Here is a 22993-nt window from a genome sequence, read left to right as displayed (position 1 = left end):
GTTGTCATAAGACTTGCCTTATTATTCACCATTAAATCTTGTCTGTGACAATAACATTCAAGACAACGTGCAGTGAAAATGAGAGACCCCACAGCACATGGACGGAGACGTTGCCCCCAATAGGGACTCAGCAGACTGTGTATCCTGCATTATTTAGCAGTTCCTGCAGGAGAGAGGAGTGCAGCTACTCTCAAGGTTGCAAGTAGATTTGGGAGTTGAGTCTGCTCTCGTCCCTACAGATGGTCGGTGGTGGCGGAGGCTGCGGCCAGCGCACGTGCTGTGGAGCGGGGCCAGCGCGGTGCGGGCAGCTGCTTTCATCAGCGCTGGATTTCGTTTTGCGGTTGCCGTGGTAAGTCAGCGTGCTGAGGCTGGAGCGGTGTGAGATCCTGCCTAATGACGGCGTTTAATATTAGGGAGTGTGGCACAATAAATCGGATCCAGTGGGAGGGGCTTAGTGAAGGGTTATAAATAACGTGTCGTATATGGGTATTTGTTGTTTAAATTTTCACAAAAGAATTGTGGGTCTTGCAGTGGTGTATGTCAAGTAGAGGGGATCGAGAGTATGTTATTTCTTTTCTAGATGCAATAGCCAATGCTTTTAAAACCTTATCACAGCTCAGAATAATTTTGTGTATGCATGAGCAAGTGGATAATACCTATGAGCCATTTCCAGACTTTTAAAAAAGTGAAAAAGGCACATTAAAAAGTAAAATAAAAGCCAGAAGGCAAACTTTTAAAGTCAGCTAGCATACGCATTGCTGACCTTACTTAATTCAATGCATGGTCCAGTGGCATTCACTGTACATATATATTATTTTTTTTAACCTCAAGCTAGTTCAGGCTTATGATGAAGCTGCAGGCAAGTAAAGAAATCACAGGGACAAGCTCAGCTGTGAACCTACAGCGTATTCAGTTCCTGGAGTAAATCTGGATATGCATATCCCATCCCTTGATAAATGTGAAGTAGTCCAAGGGAGCTTATTCCTGGATGAAAACAGGGTAAATCTCATTTACTCTGAGATCAAAGCTTGTGCTTATGTGGACAGATACGACAGAGGAACTAGGGAGGTATTCATTTGAAATTTAGTACCCTGCATGCTGACTCATTTGTACCTGCTTTTAGTAGTGAAGATCTTGTTTTATTATACACTGCCAGGTAGGCTGGCAGGGAATCAGTACTTGACGGAGTGCGTATTCAGCCTCGGACAAAGGAGAGAGCTGCCATCTGACCGGAGTTCACAAGAGACTCTGTCTGTCTGCAGGTGGCTGGCAACAGGAGTTAAATTTAGTGGGAACAGAACAGTACTGCCTGGTCTGGTGGTCGTATGTCTGTCATTCTGAAACAGCACGTGGCCTGGGAGGCACCTTTAGCATTGATTGCAGCTACAGAAAATTAAGCTTACGTCTGCGATTGCAGGGAGAATGGAGTATAAGGTTGCACAGGGTGTCTTACGTTGTTATCGTATTTGGCTCTGCTCAGAAGCACTAAACGTGTGTTTGAAAAGCAGCGAGTCTATTCAATTTTTAAAAAAGAATGTGTTTTGAGGTTGCTGGCATGTAAGCAGTCAGATGTGTTATAAATAGATACCAACTGGGATAAGAGTAACAGGGTTTGCACTAATGGGGAGTGTTTTCTCCACTGAGTGAATTCTGCTGTTGCTCTAGGTCATAGATTAATGTAGTGGCTCACAAAACGTGTTCTGATGGGATGCTTGGTTTTGACAATGTTCGTCTGATAAGTTGTTGGTTTAGATAGCAACAAATGACAACATCCCTGTGACACAGAAGCACTGCTTTTATTAATCTTTCTTGGCAGTATGGGCTAGGAACTTTGCCTTATGCCTTGGGCTGGGTGGTGGGAGATACTGATCCGAGAGAAATTGCTCTGCTTGTTGTTCTAACCGTGATCCGCACGTACCTCTGCCTGTGGCTCTGCTGGCTCTCCTGCCACACTGAATTTTGTTGAATGGAGGAACAACACAGGTCAGCTAGGGCATTTGTTCACTCTCTATTTGTTACTCACTGTAAATAGTTTGTTCAGTGACCTTGTTCTCTGAGCTCTGAAAGCCTCTCTTGCGAAGTGGGCTTTGAAGATTTAACTTCAGTTACTTCTCTGAGCTCCTATATTCACAAAACCCTCAGCAACAGGCTGTAAATGCATTTTATGTTCCATGGAGACTGCTCAGTGAAAGAAGCTGTCACCCCAACCATTCAGAATGTACAGGAGCTTCATGTAAGACACGTGCAACAGGAAATCCTGAGTACAAGTGACCTCTTGGCGAATGGGGAGGATGTCTTACATGGTGGGTTTTTCCTGTCTTTGCTGAACCCTTACAGAACCTACAGGGAATGGAGAACAGGATACCAGGGAGTGAGGGGGAGTTGCCAGAGCTCTCTAGTATTTTAGAGTAGGTCAGAAGGACAGGCTGTGTTAATGGGTTGTGCTTTTTGAGGAAACCACAGCGTGAAGGTCTGCATGCTGTAAATACCTAAGAGATGGGAAATCAGGAGGTGCTCTCTGCTGTTCCAACAAGGATTCAAGAGATGGAGCTTTTCTTCCAAGATTCATAAGGAGGTAGAGTTACCACTAAGGCAGTAGACGATGAAGTGCAGGTAGGTAAAAATCAGTTATCCAGAGACACAGCAAACTGGGACTTGGCAGCATAGGGGGAACTTGCAGAATGAAGATTCTACAGAGCGTTACTGGAGAATATCTGTTGCGGTTAAAATTGGTTTTTATTTCATAATAATCACTGAGCCTTTAAAGCAGGAAATACTTGGGAGTCAAAGGGCCTGTGTCACGTAGGCGAGACAGGAGCTAATGGAGAACAGCCACGCTGCTCTTCATCAGCTTGTGTGAATAAGCTTTTGCAGAAGCCTGGGAGTACAATCTGTGTGTTCCTCTGTGCTGACTCCAGCACCTTTGGAGCTGACTGAACTCTCGCTCTTAGATTTGTACCTCCTTTGGCAGCCTTGGGAGGGAAGTACTAGATGATAGAAAGCCAGCATTTCAGTCCCTTAAGATGGGAGCTTTGGAGAGAGCTCTTTGAATCTACGTTCAAACCTTCCAGTGTGTCTGCTTCCCACTTGTTAAAATTATGTAGGGTTCATAGAAAGTCTCAGAGGAAGCATTTGGGAAGTGGAGGAAATCTCAACAATTCAAATCCGTGTCTTCCACCTTCCCAGAGAATGTCTTAGTCTCACGCGTCAGGCGGGGCTGGCCAGGGGCTGTGGTCTGGCAGGAGCATGGGGCACAAGGGAATAAGTAGCTGTGCCAGAGCAGAGAGAGAAGCGTTCCCTGGGCTCGGGGCGTTCAGCTGGGAATGAGCAATTTCTGTTCTAGCAGTACCTTGGGGACCTGGAGGACTCTCATTTAAAACCAATTAATGTTTAGTCTAATAAATAATTACATTATAAGCAATCTTTTATAGCTGGGACCTTGCTGAATTTGGCTTGAGCTCAAGCCTACTTCCTGTTGTAAGATTGTTTGCTGGTGTGGTAAGTTTGATATTAAAAATGTCTTCAGTTTCACTGGGCTGTGCTTGGCTGGTGTATTTTAATCTCTTGACAGAGAGGGAGAAGCCACGGATTTATGGCTGTGGAAAGCTGCCCACTCCTGCCTTGTACCTTCCAGAAATTGTCCAGACTTCTGGTCCCTTAGACAATGGTTTTGGAGTCCATCATTTTAGACACATTCTAGCTTCTGTCTCTGTTGCACACGAGGAGTCTTTGAGTTGAGTTGATTTCTCTGTGACTTTATGTATTTGAACAAGAGCAGATTGTCTGCGTAGCACTGGGTGTATTGCTCTGCATTAGCTAGTGAACCTAGCACAGGCTGCAGCTTAATTAATAAGAGAAAGGAAAAAGATAACATTTTATACAGAGCTTTAAACTCTTCCAGTTGGGACGAGACGCTGTGCAGGGAGTCCCCTGCCCAGAAGGAAATGGAGAGGTCAGGACATGTCTCGTCACAAGCCTGTTTTGCTCTGAGAGCTCTGCCTCTGTCCTTGTGCTGCTGATCTGGTCAGAGGTAAATCAGTCCCATGGTGAGAGGTTCCCTGCCAGAAGCTTGGGTGCAGGTGTACAGAGAGGGAGCTGCAGCTGCCTCAAAAGCCGTGGATTTGTACTTCAGGAGCCCAGAACCATGGGGAGCAAGCAGCAGTCTTTGTGCTCTGAAGTACTGGCTTGCAAACAATGCTCATCCTCATCTGCGAACTGATTAATTTACCCACTGCTGGGAGCCAGCAGGCTGGAAAGTGCCTTGTGATTGCTCTTCCGAAAACGATAACTGAACCCCGTTCAGTGCTGGAAGGCAGCTTGTCATGCGATGGTACGGAGTGGGCTAGGAGCAGAATAGCTGAGAAGAAATGCCACTGGTGGCCTTTTGCTCCATTCCAGAACAAAAATGGGAATGTCTTCATACTGCAGAGCTGTCTTAATAGTGCATGACTCAGAAGCTGTGCGAGAGGGTACGGAAACCCAGTAGAGTGAGGTACGGGAATGTTCTCCCTCCCTTTAACCAGTTAGTCACAGGCAGGCCTGCATTTTGTCAGTCATGTTATTACTGTGGCTTGCTATAAAATATGAAATTACTGAGTGTCATTGCTGCAAGGAGAAAGTGGCTGTGCGTGTGTGTATGTGCACATTCTTCTTCTCAGATAAGTAGTCGCTTCCATTTTCATTTAACTAGGAGTTTCCATGAAGTCTTCATGAAGTGATCCGCCTCTGCCAACATTCTCGTGCATCACACAAGAATGATCGTTCCTTTTTAACAGGAGACAAACTGAAGGCCCAGCCAATGTCCCAAGGATCCTGCAGGAAGGCAGCAGGAGGGTGGGGACTGCAGTCCCGGAATTCTCTTTCTTGGGGCACAAGATAGGTCTATGTGCGAATTACTGCATCTGGGCCATCTCCACGCCCATTCTGGGTGTCTCCACCTTTGTACAGTCACAGCCCCAAGCCATGCTCTGGGTGGAAGTGATGTGCCAAGAACAGCCCATCTTTGTCAGCTCCTCTATCAGTTGCCAGATCAAGGCAGGCAAAGAGACAGGTTAATATGTTTCCTGCTTCTGTCAGCCCTGCTCTGTCAGCTGGTCAGCTCTGGCTGCAGGCCAGCGTAGCCTCTGAATGGCAGACCATAAATCAGAGCTGGCACTTAAAAGAAGAATTGTAATGAAGGCTGGGAGGTTTGAGGAGAATTGCTTTTGTGAGCGCCATCCCATTTTCACACGTGCACTTACAGACACTTGCCCTGTCCCTCAGAAACATTTAACTAGGCTTCACTTCTCTGCGAAGATTGACTGCCTTGTAAACGAGATGTCATGGGCAAACACTGCTGTAGCATTAAGGGGATTATTTCCAAATTATTTGAAAAGACTTAGCACGAGGAAACCATAAATAACAAGGAAGGAGCACTTTGGAAAGTTGGAGACAGCCTCGTGAGCCCTTAGAAACTTCCTTGTGCAGAGTACAGATGCAGAACACGAGGGAACTCCATCTCCCAGAGAGTGTCCCACAGGACAAGTGGGTCACCAGGGCGGTCAGCAGAGGTGACTTCATTCTCTGGGGCTTCCCAGACGGCTGTTGCTGTGCAGGCTGCAACTGAGTCCTGTCTGGTCTGCTTGGAATGGAGTATGAGATGCCCCAGGCTGGCCACCAAGAGCAAGTTAGCGTAAGAGGTGTGTGAAATGCTGTTTGCAAAACACTTCAGGGCTATAGGTTTGCAACTTCTGGCACAGGATGCTTGGCCCAAGATACTGATGGCTCCCATCTTGCAGCAGATGTTTGCCTGCTGCGTACCTCAACTCTGCACATTTGTTGGTGGGCGTGTGGTACCGCGCTGGTGTTATCTAAAAGATGAGCTTTGTTTTCCCACAAATTACATGGAAGTGTTTGACTCTCCTCTGGCATTTGGATTTTCCTTGTGCCATTTGTTCTTTGAATACAAATATGAACAAGAAGGATAGCTTAATGAACAAGGAATCCTGCTGGGAGATGACCCTTGATTGCCATGCCATTGCTTGTGTTCTCATTTGTGGCTGTGAAGCTCCTTTTGGTATGTCTGCACAAGGTTTTCACCATAGTAAAACAGTTGTTTAATTCGTCATTACTACCGGTATTGCGGGAGGCAGTACAGTCCCTCAACTGAGACTGATTAAACAGCCTGTCAGGCCTTCTTTTAACAGAAGGTCTGCCACAAAAAATGCTGCTGCTTATGCTGAAGGTCTTTCAGTGTGAGTAGAAGAGGTGAGATAGGAGGAAAGTGAGAGAACATGTAAAAGACTGTCACACAGAATCAGAGAATGTTAGGGATTGGAAGGGACCTTGAAAGATCATCCAGTCCAATCCCCCTGCCGGAGCAGGAACACCCAAGGCCACCAGGAGAACAGCAGGACTAGGATCGAACATTGGTCTGTAGACTTCCAGATCCAGTTAAACTGAAAGTTCACGACTTTGAATTCCTCACCTGTCTGAAGATTGCAGTGTGTTAGGGGGGAGTATTACAGTGATACAAGAATAAAAACCTCACCGTCTTTGGAGACTATCTTATATGAAAATATGTTTCAAAGCAAAAAACCATTTGGTCCATCTGTGTCCCATTACTAAGCTGGGGCCATCATCCATTTTCATTAGACAGGGCCTGAACGTGTGGGTGGGGACAGAGGCCCAGGCAGCTGCCCTGGACATCAGGCTAAAAAGCACCATATGGAAAAGCCTAATGTATGTTAACAGGCATCAGAGAGCAAAATTGAAAGAGTAATGGCCCATCCACATGCGGTAGCCTCAATGAGACAAACTCTCAGCACCAATCTGTCAGCTGCAATTTTGGGTCATTACAGTGCTGCTAAGCAGAGGCTAACAGGCGAGTTAGAGTAATCTGACTTCAGCAAGAATAATTCTTCCAGCTGCGCTAGCGCCCTGGCTCAGTTTCCTCCTTGATAACATACATCAAACAAAATACCTTCCTTTCCTCAGAGATTCTCCCTCCCGGGCTTCAGGAGATCCCAGCCAAACATTTAAATTAAATGCAATGATCTTTTAATTTGCCGGCTGCTTGTGGCTCTGTATTACTCTTACCACTTCAGATAAACACATGCTTATGGCAAGACTGTTTCCCTTCTGCCTGCCCCACAGAAGTGTACCCAAAGAGCTTCTTCCTTTAGTTTTAATTGTTAACTAAGGAGGCTCAGAGCTTGGCTAAAACCCTTAAGGACTCTGTGCTGTAAGTGCCTTGGCATTCAGGTTGGAATCCAGGTTAGATCCAGTATCCTTGTACCAAATTAATTCTGCCTGTAGCCAAGTTATTTGGTTTGCTTTTCGAGTAGAGCTGAGCTCTTGCAATTGTTTGGTGGCCAGCAGAAGTGACTGGCAGATATTATGGTCAGGGCAATTTAGGATATACTTTCATAGACTCTATGGCTAATTTTAAATTAGAGGGCTATAGCATCTGCCCGATGTCCCTTCACTTAACAGCAGGGCTAATCTAGTGCCTCCAGGGTGTGTCAACAATTTCTAGTGGGCTTTTTTTTGCGTGCAGCTGGGAAACTCAACAAGTGATGGACCTGCTGTTAGTAGGTAACAACAGGTGGCAATATGGCCAGCAGGTGTGAAAAAGTCACATATGTAATCACTTATGCTCAGCAGTGTGGTAACCTCTTAATCCAAGGAGTGTTTGAGTACCAACACCTAAGCATTTGTTTTTCCACAGCCAGGTAATATCTCTACCTATCTCTGAAATGCAGATTTTTCTGACACAGAATACAGTGCTGTGTTGGAATGAGCTCACTCTTCCTTGTTAGTGCTTCAGTTTAATTGTGTTTCGTTGAAAACTATTTAAATGCCGTTATTTTCTTTCTGCAGATGCCCTCTATTGTTCAAGCCTTAGTCTTGACTCCTGCAGAAACTTCAGTGTTATGGATTTCACTGTGTTGAACAATAGCAATCTCACCCCAAACCCAAGTGTTAGACGTTACCCAAAACAAAAGCACACAGGAGCAAAGGATGTTTGCTGGTTATCGCTTTGTGAAGATTTCTGTGAGAGGAGCAAAGAAGCTGAGGAGTAAAATGTCTGTTCAGCACAGAAGTCTTGCCCTGCATTTTGGTGAGCTTGTTTGTGTGTGTTTGTTTGATTCCCTGAGGCAAGAAACAAGAGCTTTAGGGTGGAATTCTGGCAAATAAAGAGCTTAGATTTAGACTGAAATTCACTGTTCAGTTCATTTGGGCAGAAACAGATTCGACATTCCTGCTTTAAAACTAAGATAGATAAGGCCAGTCTTTGTAAAAGGCAATGCATCTAGAGGGTACCTCGCTTATCCTGAATTTCTCCTCCAAAGAGAGGAAAACAATCAGGGATCCGAGACTTCTTTGAAAGGGCATTGATTTGAAATAGTTGGGAAAGGCACATTAATCCACTGAGGTGGTAAGCAAACGTTTAGCACAGCTGGTCGCTTGGTAGGCTTGTTTTGGGTTTTGTTTTGTTTTCTTTTTCCCCAGAGTGCTACAGGCATTTTAATATACGGGTTCTGATTGATGCGACTGTTGGCTCTGACATGGCCTTCAATCTATTTTCTCCAAGGCAGGAATGAGGTTGTGTGTATTCAGAGAGGGATTTAGCCGGAGGGAAGGTTTGTCCATTTCAGTGTATCGTGCTAACTCTTTAATGTCTGAGCAGTAGCTCTTATTTTGGGAGTGCTTTGGGTGGCTTTACTCTTTATTTAGATTAGTGGGGTAATAACCTCTTTGTTAGGAAAAAAACAAGGTTATGGACAATTGCGGAGGAGGAGAAATGGTGAAAAATGTCTTTGAGTTGAACAGGGGTGAGTAGAAAATGCATTTGGATGCCTGTATGGACAAAGGAGCGTGTCGCAAGTGTGTTTAATGAATTTGTCAGTCCTCATGCTGTTGAAACCTATTCTTCAGCACATTTCTCACTTTCTCCCTCCTCCTGATAGGGCAGGGAACCTCGGGAATTTACTGTCTCCTCCAGTTTCAGCAAGTTATACGTGTGGGAGGTGAATTCAGTTCCTCACAGTGTTAATTATTGCGTGTAGAGGAAGAGCAGTCATGAAAGATGAAGTAATGAATGAAAGGAGATAGAAATAGAGAGAAGCAGCCAAGCCCTGACTTCCAAAGTCAGACCTGGTGCTCACAGCTGAGAGCAACTTGTCTGCCGTGGTTTCGATGTGAAAGATGAAGTCTGGATTCCCCTTCTTTGAAAAACAAGAGCTTCATCCCAAACTTAATGGTGGTTGTGGTTGCTTTATTCTTCAAAGTCTGGTTTTGCAGATAGGAAAGGGTTTAAGCTTTGTTTAAGAAAGGATGTGACAGTGGGGGTTTATATGGAAAGGAGATGGGTATGGTTCTTCTGCCAAGGTTGCTTTTCAGTTCTCCCTTGACAGAGAGTGATTTTGGAGAGGAGCTCAAGTGCATGGTTTTGCCGGAGGGAACAGCACATGCTGATGGCCTTTCCGAAGCTGGCGAGTGACTGTACAGGCCTTCCAGTCATCGTGGCAGGTGTGTAACCCTAAGCTACTCTCTCTAAATGAGATTTTTCAGCTCTCAGAACAGCACCCAGGAATGACAATCTCCTAATTACTTTGATAGGCCAAGCTGCTTGCTGAATGAGGCTGTGGTAGGTTCAAGGGAGGCTTTTGATTAGCCTCACTCTGATGGGCTCATCCTTGGTTGGTCTTTGTGTCCTTTACTATAGAGACTTGTCATATTTTTCTTGCTTTTCTTTGTTGTTGCCCTTTCCTGCTTTGAGACTTCAGTTGGACCAGAGATCCATGTTAGACGTGTGTTATTCACCTACCCCCTTCATTCCTCTTGGCTGTTGGAGACAGGCTTACCCAAGGAAAATGTGCTAGCTCTGCCTGGAACGTGCACAGCATCATTGCTTGGAGAGAAGACAGCACCGTATTTCATAGCTTTGGCTCTAGCTGTATCTGAATTGTAACCAAACTCTCTTCCCAGCTGCTCCAGTGAAGTCACAGAGTTGGAGCCAGCCCAGCAGACATGCTGCAACTACCAAGGATGTGGGCGGGAGCGAGACGGTAGCTTTGTGAGCTAGTTCAGTTTTTGAGAGCCAGGCTAATGAGTCTGGGAAGAGAGGCGAGGGGAAAAGGGAATCTGGCTTACGCAATTCTTACGCTGTCTTCTCCATGGCAGAGTTCAGAGTTCCAGGAGAAGGCAGCGTAATATGACCAGCATCTTTTAGTTGTGTGCCGTCATATTCTCTCCCCAAGGGGATGAGTGTGCACAGTGCAGGGCTTTGCCCTGGAATTTGTATAGTCATGTGCATAAATATGTGCACATACATCTGTGCAGTGGTTGAATGGGCTAGCATACGTGAAGATAACGTCCTGTTGGATTCTGCAGCTTTGTAGCTGAACAGAAGTTAAACAGGTATTTGCACATTATCATTTTGATTGTGTACACATACATGAGGTATAAATTGCCTTGCATGGTCTCTAACGTGTGTGTTTGCGTGCAAACACACACAGACGCACGTGCTCGGAGATACGTGCTTTGCTCTCTGAGCTTTGTGGTGCTCCTGGAGAGGTTGTGTTTCACAACTGGGGACCAGCCCTACACAGATGACGACTGTCTTTGTTTTTATGAGCTCTGTTCATGCCAGAGGAGCAAAGCTGTCGACCAGTATCTTTACCCTAGAGCTTTTTGTACATCTTCTTAGACAATTCAAGCTTAGATCCAAGTGCTTTCAGATGAGGACGACACTGTAGAATTGCATTGACTGTCCTTTGGAAGTCAGTCAGTGCAGAGTAGAGAGAACACTTCCAGTGGTTTTTTTTGCTGCTGGAGAAATGTGCCTTAGCGCTCTGTAGCAGCTGGAGTCCGTCTTTTGCAAAAAGAGCGTAAAACAGTCAGGTAGCAGTAGACAGCGTGGGAAGGAGAAAAGCGTGCCCTAGCTAAAGAGGGAATGTATCTTGTCCCATTACAAGAGCTTTCTCTGCCAGCTATTTTCACCCTGGCAAGATGATATTTTTTCCTGTTTCACAGCAGCCAGGCTCTTCCCCCTGCCCCACTCTATGCTCTGCTTGCTCTGTCTGCGTGCTTGTCTTTTGATGTCAGTCACGCTATTTGATTCGCAATGAGGAATCAGAACGTCTTTTCCTCTGCTGCATCCTCCCCCCAGTCCCCTGAACCTCTCAGTGCAGAGCGATTGGATTTAACCACGGAACAGCAAGCATCCAAGAAATCTCTTAGGGCTCTGCAGAGGCAGCTGGCGTTTGAGAACAAGGGGCAGTGGGGAGCAGTGTCTTCGGGGATCACAGCAGACAGCTCTTGGTTCATTTGCTTTCCTGGTGTGTGACACAGGGACAGTCACTGCCATGGTAGATGTCTGCACTGTCTCATCTTGGAAGCTGGGAAGGCCTGTGCATGCTTTTCCTCCATTTATTAACCAGCCACTTGCTTTGGCACTTTACCTGTGTTTTGGATCTAGAGGCATGTTCACGTGCTCATTGTCCTTATTACACCTGAAGCATCTGGTGCTATGATCAGTCGTTGCAGTGCTTTTCACGGAACTGCTGTCAGAACGCAAGAGCTGCCTTTCAAAGGCCCCGAGATGTTTTTTCCCCCCAGCACAAGATGGTTTTCTGAGGCAGTGTGTGGTTTTGCACGGTCCATTTGAGAACAGAGCTGTCTGGGACTTTTTTGATTAAGTGGATGTGAGGCTGTATTGACTTCATTTTTACAGGATCTGAGTTTGTCACAGCTGAAGCTCTTTCGGTAGGAACACAGCTTTGGCAGAATTTACCTCAGGTAACATTTTCCTAGTTTTGAAACTTGGAGTCAGATGGAAATCTGAACTGAAGAGCTACCCCAGGACTTAGTGTGGATCTCACACAACTTTGATGAAGGCCCTGGCTGCACAGCTCGGTTTCCAGCCTTCTCATCTTTTAATCTTGGTTTCTGCTGCTGTCTGGCTTTGCAGGGAAAGTGGAGATCAGACCTCTGGATTTTAGTGGCACTGGCCTGAGGACACAGCAGTCTCGTCTCTGCACAGACCTTGTAGAGGAAAACCAATATGGGCACCAAACATGCAGTTTCTCAGTTTCCAGGATTACAGTTATTAAGTCAGCTTTTTCATTTCAGTGCTAGGTGGCAACCAGCAGCTTCAGGACTTAATAAATTGTAGTCCTGGAGACTGAGAAACTGCACATTTGGTGCGTGTATTGGCTTTCCTGTGACACACGCTGGGCTTCCTGCTCGGTTGAGTAGCAGAGGCACGGAAAGTCAGTTCTGCTCTTAGGGCTGACAAGTTTCTCACAGCCCCATTATTTTGTTTTCAACACCTTCCCGCTCTGACAATGGAAGAAACTGCACTTCCAGCAACGTGCTGTTTGCACTAATAGTCGTTGCGGATGAGTTGGTTAGAGGGAAGGCGCGTTGCCCAGCTCCGCGCACTCCCCCATGCAGACACTGTTGGAGCCGCTCTGTACATCCTCCCACCACCTGCCTTCCCGCAGAGCTGCGCTACTATAGCTCCCTCCAAGAGCCTGCAGCGTTCCTGATCCGTCCACGCCATCCCTGCCTGCCTCTCCCTGCGCGGATGGAGGCCTCGTGTGCTGAACACAAGCCTGGTTTTTAGTGATTACTGTTCCCAGAACTCAGCAGGCTGAAGGGGGTGGAAGGGAGATAAATGTCAGAGTTCAACATCCAGACAAACACAGCAGAGCACACACAATAAATACATCCGCCCCCAAATGCAAATACACCAGAAGAGGTTCCTTCCCTGGGGCTCGGAGCAGGCTCAGGCAGGAGAGCAGCGCGATGAGGTGAGTGTGGTCACAGGGACCTCCCCAGCTTTTCTGGCCGCTTGGTTTGTGCAGGCCTTAGAAGCCCAGAGCGTGACTCTCATCTTGTTTAGCTGTTACTACAGCACAATTCCACTGGTACCTCCAGATTTCTCCCATTGCCAAGTGAGCAGGGCTTTGGGCATGGTGATTTCATCTAGTACTGAGATACCTCTGGTTTGGTACCAGGATGGCAACTTGGATGTGTGGCTTTTGGGGAATGATCTGAGCTGATGCTTGCTCTTTCTGCAATAATCTGTGTTCCTTTGACACAGGCTGTTTGTCTTGCTTGCTACGCTCTACAGTGGGCTAAGCAGCAGCCTTGTGCTGCAGAAAATGTATGGAAGGATCACGTCCCCCAGCTTCCCAAATGTCTACCCAAATAACAAGGAGAGGATCTGGAATATCACTGTCCCTGAGGGATATTCTGTCCGCATCTACTTCACCCATTTCAACCTGGAGCTGTCCTACCTGTGTGAATACGATTATGTGAAGGTACGTGTAGGGCAGGGCGATGTGTAGCAGGCTGAGTTGTTAAAAACCATGTATATGTGATCCTGGACATGGGCAGGACCAACATAGCTGTTGTAAGCACTTTATAGAGCTGGAACTGTAATAAGTGCATCATAGAGCAAGCAAGTCACTAATTTAGAGACACCTTTTACTATGCATTTGAATCTGTCAGTGTATGAAACATTTTTACCCCAGTTGTTGCTGGCTTTACCAAGATCTTACTGTCTCTGAGAGTGCAAAGTTAACAAGAGCATTATAAACAAAGTGTGGTGCTGATAACCCAGGCTGGCATCACAGCTTTTTGTGGGCCTCTGAAAGGAAAAGGGGAGACAAAATTATGGGTGTCAGTCACAGAGAACAGGGGAAATCTTCTCTTATCTGTCCCTGGATCTAGATTGACCTCTGGAAGCGTATTTTGAGAGCATCCAAGCTTGCTTTCTCACACCATTCAACACATTTGCCAAGCTGTGGCAGCAGTTTGGGAAGAGCAAAGCTCCGTGCTTGTCTGGTAGATGTGTCTGTCCGTTTTGCAGCTGAGCTCTGGTGGGAGGACCTTGGCTACACTGTGTGGGAAGGACAGTACAGACACTGAGGAGGCTCCGGGCAACAAGACCTACATCTCCATCGACAACAACCTCATGATGGTGTTTCGGTCTGACTACTCTAATGAGAAACCATTCACAGGCTTTGAGGCCTTTTATGCTGCTGAAGGTGAGAGACCAGCCGCTCTTGTAGGTGAAGGAGACCCAGCCGTGGTGGGGTCGGTGCTTCCCTGTGCTCTGCTGGGCTGTGAGTCACATCGTACAGAGGCAGATACAGAAGGGCACTGCAAACAAGCCAACCTCACAGAACACAGAGGGGCTCAGACCAAGAAAAAAGTGTCATCAGAGGGTGTTGGTTTCCTAATTCTATGCTTCACCTGTTAGATATTGATGAGTGCAAACAGCGGTTTGATGGTGAACCCCTCTGCAATCATCACTGTCACAACTACGTGGGGGGCTACTATTGCAGCTGTCGGGTTGGCTACACACTGCACGAAAACAAGAGGACGTGCACAGGTGAGCTCTTGCTAGATCAGGAGACATTTCCCTGCTTCTCTATTACAAACTCTCTCTGGCCATGGCTGCCTGGGTCTGATTCAAGATTCAAACTCCTCATATCTCCAGTTTCTTGGAACAGACCTATTCATTCATCCTCCCCTTCCTGAAGTGATGGCTTTTAGCACAAGTGTATGGATTTTCTTATGCTATAAAGCATGTGCCAGGGCTTAATGTGAAGGTGCAAAATGAATAGGTGTGAATTAGCAGACTAGGGGCTTTGCGTTGTCCGTTCATGTGTGCACACCTATGCCGCCTCCTTGAACATAATGCGAGCAGAGGGAGCTTGTCAGCACTATTGAAGGGCTGGGCTAACCCTGATGGGTGGAGATGTGCGCATTGGGAATTCCTGTGGTGCAGCTGATGTGCTGGATCCTGTTCACGCTTCAGAGGCCTTTAGCTGCAAGCGCTGAAGCTGCTCCAGTTACTGGGCTGCAGAGCAAAGGTCTCTGTGGATTGCCTTCATGAGAGGAGGGAAAAGCTCCCCCTTTGATTTTGGGCTTCTGTCTGAGCAGGCTGATATTAATGGGCTCTTTTTTCTCCTTTATTTTCCAGCGTGAGATAATTAAGCTTCTCCTCGCTTAGGCAGAGATGGAGACAGTTGTGCTGGGAAGAGCTGGTTTGCGCTCCCTCCCGAGCTGCCTGTTGCGTTCCACCCAAGGCCTGCAGCTTTCTCGTGCTCAGTGACTTGGGTGTCTTGGTTCGTTCCCTTTCAGACCTTCCCCCTGCACACAATAAAGAGGCTGTTCCTTGTTGAAAGCTGGTGGCAGCCTCTGGGACATTCTTTTTCTTGTATTTCCCATGTGTCATTAGGGAAAAAAGGTAGATAAAGCAGGAGCTGGGAAGAGAGAAGCTGCCTGAAGACTCTTGAATTTCTTGTCCAGCTCTTGTTGCTTGATCTTCCATAGTTCTTAAACTTCAACAAGACCAGAACCACACATTTGTTCCCTAAAGTTCCTTTTAGATATGCTCTTGTCTGCACTCAGACTCGTAGATTGAAACTATTTATATTTAGATCCCATTCACTCTTTGGAAAGTGTGAATATCTCTCATTGGGAACCTAGGCTTATGGCTGGAGTGGGTTCTGGTGAGCAACTTGATTATTGCAAGAGGTTAATGAGTCAGAGCTGAGCAGCTGTAGGTGAACTGCTGAAGATAAAACAAGGCCTTGTTTAAAAAGCTCGAGGGATAAAGGAGCATTAGTTAATGAGCATTTCCTTATTTCTGCAATTTAACAAGGTAGCTATTAATTGTAATTTATGAGTCTCAGTTTCTCCAGCCCCATCTCTACTCTTTAGTGCTGGGAGTAAACGTGACAGGAACCCTTTTCCAAGTGGGCATGGGAAGGACAGAGAGTCTTTTAGGTGGGACACTTGAGTCATTGCAGGTCACTGCATTTGCAGACTTCTGTGTTACCTTGGACAAGTCACTTGATACCAGCTTTGAACACCCATCTGCAAAATGAGAGGTGACATTGCTGCCTGGACCTACTGGGAAGATGTTCGGTAAGAGTCACAGAGGTAGATGCTGCAGGGAATGGTTTGGGGACAGAGTGACTGGGCGAAGTTCTGCTGGATTTCATCTCATTCAGAAGCTGTTTCCATGATTGCAGTGAATTGTGATCAAAGCACCTTGAAATTTTGTCATGGCTTGGTGATAAAATTTATGACCCACCTTTCATTGAGGACCTAATGAGCCAGTGACAATGGACTTGGAAGTTTTGAGGGGCTCATTTTTCAGAGTTCAAGCCCCTGGCAAACAGCTCCCTGTGATTCTAATAAAAATATGGCCTAAGCATAATTGAGCACTCTCTGGACAGCTCTAAAGCTTGAACTGAGAAGTGAACGGACGGCATTTCTGCTGGCAGATGTTAAAAAATTATTTGATCTTTTTTGTGCTGGCCAGTTTATGACTTTCTTACTTGCAGAGTTATGGAAAAAAATACTGCCCTGACAAAGAGAACTCTCAGTGGCCACATCCAGGAGATATTAGGAGAAACGTAAGGTCCAGTCTAAGCCTTTTTATCTTCATGCTGTGAATTCCCTTGGACCAGCAGAGTATCTTCTGGTGGGTCAGCTAGTTCTGGCTACTCACATGAGCACAAATCAAGAGAGTAAGTTAGGAAACGGGGTCTAAAGGAGACTGATGTAATGAAGCATGAAGAACTATTAGTCTCTTAATGTTTCTCCTGTTTTTCAGTCCTTCAAAACAAGGTGAAGGCTGGTTTTCTGAATTAATGGGGCATTGATCCTATTTGTACTAGGGCGGCGTGCGGGGATCCCAGCTCTGCGTGGAGGCGTGGTGCTATTTTTTGCTACGTGAACACAGAGCAAGAAGACCCTCGCAACCAGCACCTGGGCAGCTCCAAGCAGTTCTGGAAGATGCATTACTTGAGTGCATCTGGGCTAAGGATCCCTCGAGCCCAATCTCCTGCCTTTGGTACTGCCCAGCATCTCACGCTTCGGTGGAAGACACAGTTCAGTAAGTGATTTTTAAAAGTTTACTGCCGTACAGAAGCGTAATCGCATGCAATACATCCAGTGTTGTCTGTATGCTACTTAGCTTCAGCTGAACTTACAGCACTAGTGTATAAAAGCTTGGTTTAAATTTCATAGGACAGCACATTGCACAGATTAATTATATGCTATTTCTTAGTGCTGGTTTTGTATCAGGTTTGTGGTTTTCAGCCTTCAGTTTCATCATGTGTCCATTTGCCATTGTACTACTAGAGAAAGTCAACAGCCCTCAGGAGCTGCAGTGCTTGGTTATGTGCAGTGTTTTTCTGTCTCTGCGTGTGTATCTATGTGCGGTCTTTCCTCCACCATTTCCCTCTTACATATTTTTATGCTGAGCTTTACTAATACTCCTTTAAACATACTTTAAGGAAGGAAAATGACATGATCATTATGGTAAATAGAAGACAAGGTGTTGCCCCCTTCTAGCTCTGAGGTTCTTGTAAGAGATAATTTAACGTTACCAACGTGAGTATTCCTTCTTTACCCAGCAGATCCCGTGCCTGGGGAAAAATGGGTTTGGAGATAATAGGAAAAGATTCTGATGCAGAACTAGCAGAAGATTTGAGATTCTGACTTTCTAATGATTTCAGTAGGGAGTCAGGGGTGCAAAGATAGTCCTCATTATATTGCAGCTTGGATGGTGAGGGTTAGACTTCACACTGAGGCTTTTTTCACACCCAAGGAGCTCGTGTTTTCGTTCCTATCTCTTCCTGTAATTGCCTCCAGACTGCTCCTGCAGGGGCTGTAGAGCAGGGACAGAGATTAGCATGAGGAAACTTCGGTTGTTAAGAGAAGCAGATTTCTTTGCGCTTCCATGGCTGTGAGCAGCATCTTGCTAAAGCTGCGTATCAAGTAGTTTTTGGGGTGTTTCCTACCCTGGGGTTGCAGGAGGTGGAAGGGAGCATTACAGTGGGACCGTAAAGTGAACACTGTGTCACTGGCAATATTTTAAATGGCACCTGCAGCAGCTGGGATGAGTGTGCTGGAAAACATGCTTTATTCTTATACAGCCATTGAATGCTTCTGTAATTTGAGGCACAATCAGTGGAATTACAGAAATGTGCATTTAGTTGGGAAGAATGAGGTAATAACAATTAAGGAAAAAACCCACTTGCTGATAATCCTCTACAAGTGCAGCATGAAAGGAAGAGCTGTAATTCCCATTGTAGCTCAGCAGATTTGTGCTGGTGCTCAGCACTGAGCTCCCGGGCTGGGTTCAGAGGCAGCCAGGCCCTCCAGGTGAGTCAGTCAAGCTTTCCCTGCTGCTTTGGGCCAAGAGAGGTATTTCAAAGAGGATTTAAGAATCAGGAGAAGGCTCAGTTTTAACAGAATAGGCATTTCTAGGTATTTATTAACTTTTTGTGCTCTGTGTATTTGTCAGCTGTGTTTGAAAACCTCGGATAGTGAATTGGGAGTAGAGCACAGGGAGCTGCTCAGGCACTGCAGCCATGGTTTGTGTCAAATAAAAGTGGCTGCCCCACACGTTTTGGGAAGATGGACAGGGACAGATTGGTCTGAATTTACAGACACGCTTGGTACCCAAGTGCATCATTACTTGTGTTGTGGTATTGTAGTTGTGCCAGGAGCCACACAAACGTAAAAGATGATCCTTTTACTCATTCCTGCTTTCCTTTCCAAGCCAATGCTTGTGTCCGAATACATCCTGTCACAGCACGTAGGGCTGTTAAACAGGTATAGGGTGGAAGCAAGTTTCATTCTCTGAAGTAAAAGGAACTTAGAAACTTGGCTAACTAATCCGTGATTAGTTAAGGGACAATAATGTTCATTTTCTCATTCACAGCTTTGTCTCCTTCCATTAAAATGGCAACCTTCAACTGTATGGTCTGTTTTAGGTGATAATCCGTAATTAGTGACTGGGAAATGGCATTTTTGTCGGTAGAGGTTAGCATGGTCTGTTTGAGCATACAATTCAAAGTCAAACGATTTCCCTCTTACAATTAATTCAGTGTCACAGTGGTGCAAAAATATGCCGGTGTTATCAGCGGGTCCAGCATTCCTCGTCAACTAAAGGATTGCTCATCCAGCTTAGCAGCACATCATAAAGCCTTTGTTCCCAGCTGATCAAAGCACCACTTCACAGCCATCAGATGCTGTCAACAAGCAGAGATCCTCGGGGCACTTGTGGATGTTCCTTCTTGCTTCTCTTCAGCAGGGAGCATTTGTGGCTCCAATTGTGTCGGCAAGAGGCACAGCTGGTTTTGCTCAGAGAATACAATTACATTTCTAAATGTCTGGCAACAAAGGCATTAAAAAGAAAGAGCTGCATTCACAGGCTTCTGGAATTGAGGAGCTGATAGCTGCCCTACCACTCTGCAGCCGCTGGTGCAGCAGACAACCTGCAAATTTAACACCTCGCAATGTTTCTGCCGAGCTTCCCGCTGTCACACTGATTTGTGACCTCCAGCGCTGTGGCGGTGTGAAGTGGTGCTTGCCCCGTGTGCTCTGAAACCTCCTCCAATGGATAAACTAGTGTAGAAAAAGGTCCACTACCTGTGTCCCATACGGCTGAACTGAGTTAGTACAACTATGATCATCATATTCTGTCGGTTTGCTTGGGTGTGTGGTTTTTAGTTCCTGGGGTTTTGTGGTTTGTTTTTTGGGGGTGGTGTGTTTTGATTTGGTTTGGTTTTTTCCTGGCCCACTGTCAGAGTCAGGTTTTTACTGAAAGAATTGGAGGAATCACCAGCCCTGACTATCCAACACTACCTATCAACACTGATTATCTATCATGCCCCCCCAGTTCCTGCCGCTGCCATACACAGGTGGGAGACACTTCCTGATCCCACTGGAACTGATGGAGACCTTTCATGTGCAGACACCCCAGGAGCGCTGTGCCCCATGATGTCCTTAAGATAAGGTGAGGCTTAGTGCATTTCATCACAGCTTTTGTGAGACAGGCCCAGTCCTTCTACTGCATCTTTTGTCTGGGGTTCACCATGTTAATTTACAGGTTCGCCTCCCTGTATCTCTCCTCATTCGTTTTCTCTTGTCCCTTCAGTTAGTTTGATTGTTTGTGGTTTTTGTTTGGTTGGTTTTGTTTTGTTTTTCTTTCAGCAGCTTCCTCTTTCCAGCAATTCCCCAAAACCAAAGGCGGGCACACATCTGAGTGATGACCTGATAGATTTCATCACAGCCTCTGCCCTTATCGCAGACCAGTGACGCCAGGGGAATCAGGTAAATCTTTTCCATTCAGTTTGCTTGTCTATAAAACAGACCCAGCTCTCACTTTCCAGGAATTTTGTAGCACTTTGGGTGCTTGGAGAAAAGGCGCAAGGGGGCTACTGGAGCGATGAGCCACCACTGACCACCTGCCCGGCTTTTTAACCTTAGCAAGAAAGGACCATTGAAGTTCAGGGCCTCATTGTATTAATATCAGTTCGTTCTTCCTTAAGCCTTATGTGGGAAGCAGTAAAGACAGTTTGTTTGCAGGTTCCTTCTGAAGTGAGGTTTTAGAGAACTCCAGAACTCCAGCTGATCTGCAGTTCAGCTCTGGTCCAGGAACATGATTTTATTTTAGGGAGCAATTTTCACAGCTTGTCAGGAGCGTGTGTTCAGGCAGCAGGCATTCCAGACTGGTCCTGTCAGCACGCCTGGCTCTGCACAGGTCACCACACACCTTTGATATGAGAGCATCAGTCAGTTTTTCCTTTTATTCTCAGGAGTTGTGGGTTTGTGTCCATGCCCATGAGACAGCACAGAGAAAGGGCAGAGAAAAGGTGAGGTCTCCCCTCAGAGCCTTTAGCAGTAAGTAACAAATTCTTGGCTCTTCAGGGGAATACTCTGTTCTCTGATGCGCTGCAGGTTCGCATGTCCCGGTCCTGAAGCACCACCCCATGGTCACAGCGCAGCACAGCTGGGTGGCTGCTGGGCCATTAAACGTGTAGGTGCCATTTCTCGTTAACAATTTCTGTTGCTCACATACTGTAATTACGAGGTGTATTCAGTACACTGAATTTGTTAATAATTGTCCCTTCTTTGATATCCTCCCCAAAGAATCACATTTCTGGGGATGTCTGTGTGTACACCCATGCTGCTCCTCTTTGAATGCTGCTGCTTGTGATTATGTTGGAAGAAAAGAATGATTTTATGTAAGATTTCACAAAATCAGTGTAGCAAGAATTTGTAACGTTCTTTCGTTACTGTGTCTCTCTGGGGAAGTTAAAACGGGAATACTTGGTCATTCCTGCTCAATGCAGCATTTCAGACTTGGTGCTTAATAACGTCCTGCTTCCTAGCCGGATAACATCCTGCTTCCTAGCCGGCAGTTTCGGGAGATCATCTAGATGTTACCGCAAGAGTTTAAAATCACCATTAGGTGATTGTGGTTTTGGAAGGCACAGACTTATCTCAGCTGTTATTGTATAGTCTGATTTGATAGCTCCACACTTCCAGTGTTCACTGTTGACTAGAACCCCAGAAACTAAAAATGTGGCTGCACAGTGTGACTGGCACTCCCTGGAGTTATTAATGTTGACCTTATATTTCTCTGTTAAATGTACCTTTTTAACACACCTTGGTCTTGCCCAGGGCTCCCTGTTGCTGTTTAGTGTCTCAGGTTAATGCCAGAAACTCGGTTTCCCTTGAAGAGAGTAAAAAGCTGAACCCTCGTTTATTCCAGCTCTCATTCGGAGAGCGCAGTTTCTTAAATGACTAAATTGTTGTTGCTTTTAAATCGCTTGGCATTTTTTAACAGGAAAATGGAACCACACTGCAGAACGAGCCACTGAACGTCCTTATTGCAGAGTGCTTGGCTGAGGCTTCTTTCTTTTTTAATGCTTGAACTGCTAAATTAGCTACTCCGTCAAATTACTCAAGATTCAAGACTGAGTTTTGGGAGAAACATTTCACAGTGTAAAAGCGTAATTGTTCCTCTTCTAGATTAGAATATCCATATATTCCAATTATCTTAATTTACATTCAGAACAAATACACTTCTCGATGCCCAAATTCCTTAGCAAAACTGTCTCTCTTGATTACAGAACTTTTCCAAAGGATTTGCGTAATACTGACTAATGAAAATGGTGCTCTTAAATCAAATATTCATTTGCAAGCAATTTTACCGCTCCAAAACAATCTAGGAATTACATTTAGAATCATTAACTTAATTCAATCCATACAAGCATAAAAATTCAGTGTCCAAATCTTAGAGTGTGTAACGTTTATTGCTGTGTTGTTTTGCAGTTTGTGGAGCACAGAGAAGCGGGAACCGTGGGGCGCAGATCCGGGGGGTGAGGAGGCGGCTGAGTGACAACAGGGCTCCCACAGCTGCTGCTCGTGGAGGTGAGCAAGGAAACCCCTCAGCTTTAAGGAGTAAAGGGGATTTTGGACAAATGCTCATTTTGCTGTGAAGATGCCTGGGCAGAAAAAAATGACACTCATGGTTACGAAAATGATCTTGTTAACTTTGATAATGATATTGTGTTGGTTAGACTGGAGCTAAAGCCTTACTTAGTACCAGTATCACAGCTGGGTGTTCCCCAGGAAAAGCAGATTCCTGAAAACAAACCCGGGGTGGCTGCAGCACCTGCCCCAGAAGGCTCCTCCGGACTGAGTCGATGTGTTTTCTTTTAGCGCTGTGGATTGCTGCGAGGCTGCAGCTGTCGAACGAACACCCACCCGCTGAGAGCACCAAGTTCCTGCTGGCAGCTGCTAAAACGCTTTCTGAACAGAGTTCTACAAAGAACAAGCTTTCCCATTCAGATTGATAATTTCAGTACATGTTCAGCTGATGAGAAATTCCCGGAACTAATCAGTTCTGCCTACAATATGTATCCCCTTACAATTACCTAAACTTCCTCGTTCTTCCAGTTCACATTCTATCACTAGTGTATTTTACTTTCTAGAAAACTGAAATCTTTTCAAAGAAGACTCCAAACACTTCAGTCTGTTTTCAATAGTATTTTATTCACTCATTCATAAACACTAGAGTACGCAAAGCAGTTAGAAAATACTAATGAAATTATTCTAAAATTGTCAGGGCTTTTGTTTGAGGGTGAAGAAAGGCTGAAATAATTAGCAAAGACAACTC

General features: G+C 45.7%; 1 protein-coding gene across 11 annotated transcripts; it reads left to right on the top strand.

Moving 5' to 3' along the window:
- The first annotated feature begins 83 nt into the window (after positions 1–83).
- MASP2 (MBL associated serine protease 2) lies at positions 84–22777 on the top strand. Of its 11 annotated transcripts, none has more exons than XR_011735554.1 (10): positions 84–349; positions 13094–13313; positions 13865–14042; positions 14258–14389; positions 15832–15933; positions 16692–16909; positions 19706–19822; positions 20037–20139; positions 22147–22245; positions 22537–22777. XR_011735554.1 is itself a non-coding variant. In XM_071798293.1 (5 exons), the coding sequence occupies exons 1-5, from the start codon at positions 240–242 to the stop codon at positions 14986–14988; spliced, it is 645 nt and encodes a 214-aa protein (XP_071654394.1). In that variant the 5' UTR covers positions 91–239; the 3' UTR covers positions 14989–15187. The 11 variants fall into 11 exon arrangements, 1 of the variants encoding a protein (XP_071654394.1); XR_011735552.1 differs by having other exon boundaries at positions 20023–20139; XR_011735553.1 differs by having other exon boundaries at positions 20020–20139.
- Positions 22778–22993: the final 216 nt, after the last annotated feature.

Source organism: Patagioenas fasciata, chromosome 23 (genome assembly GCF_037038585.1).
Source record: "Patagioenas fasciata isolate bPatFas1 chromosome 23, bPatFas1.hap1, whole genome shotgun sequence".
In the NCBI taxonomy this organism is placed as follows: domain Eukaryota; kingdom Metazoa; phylum Chordata; class Aves; order Columbiformes; family Columbidae; genus Patagioenas; species Patagioenas fasciata.
The sequence above is the reverse complement of the archived record's forward strand: the minus strand, read 5'-3'. Positions and strand labels throughout refer to the sequence as shown.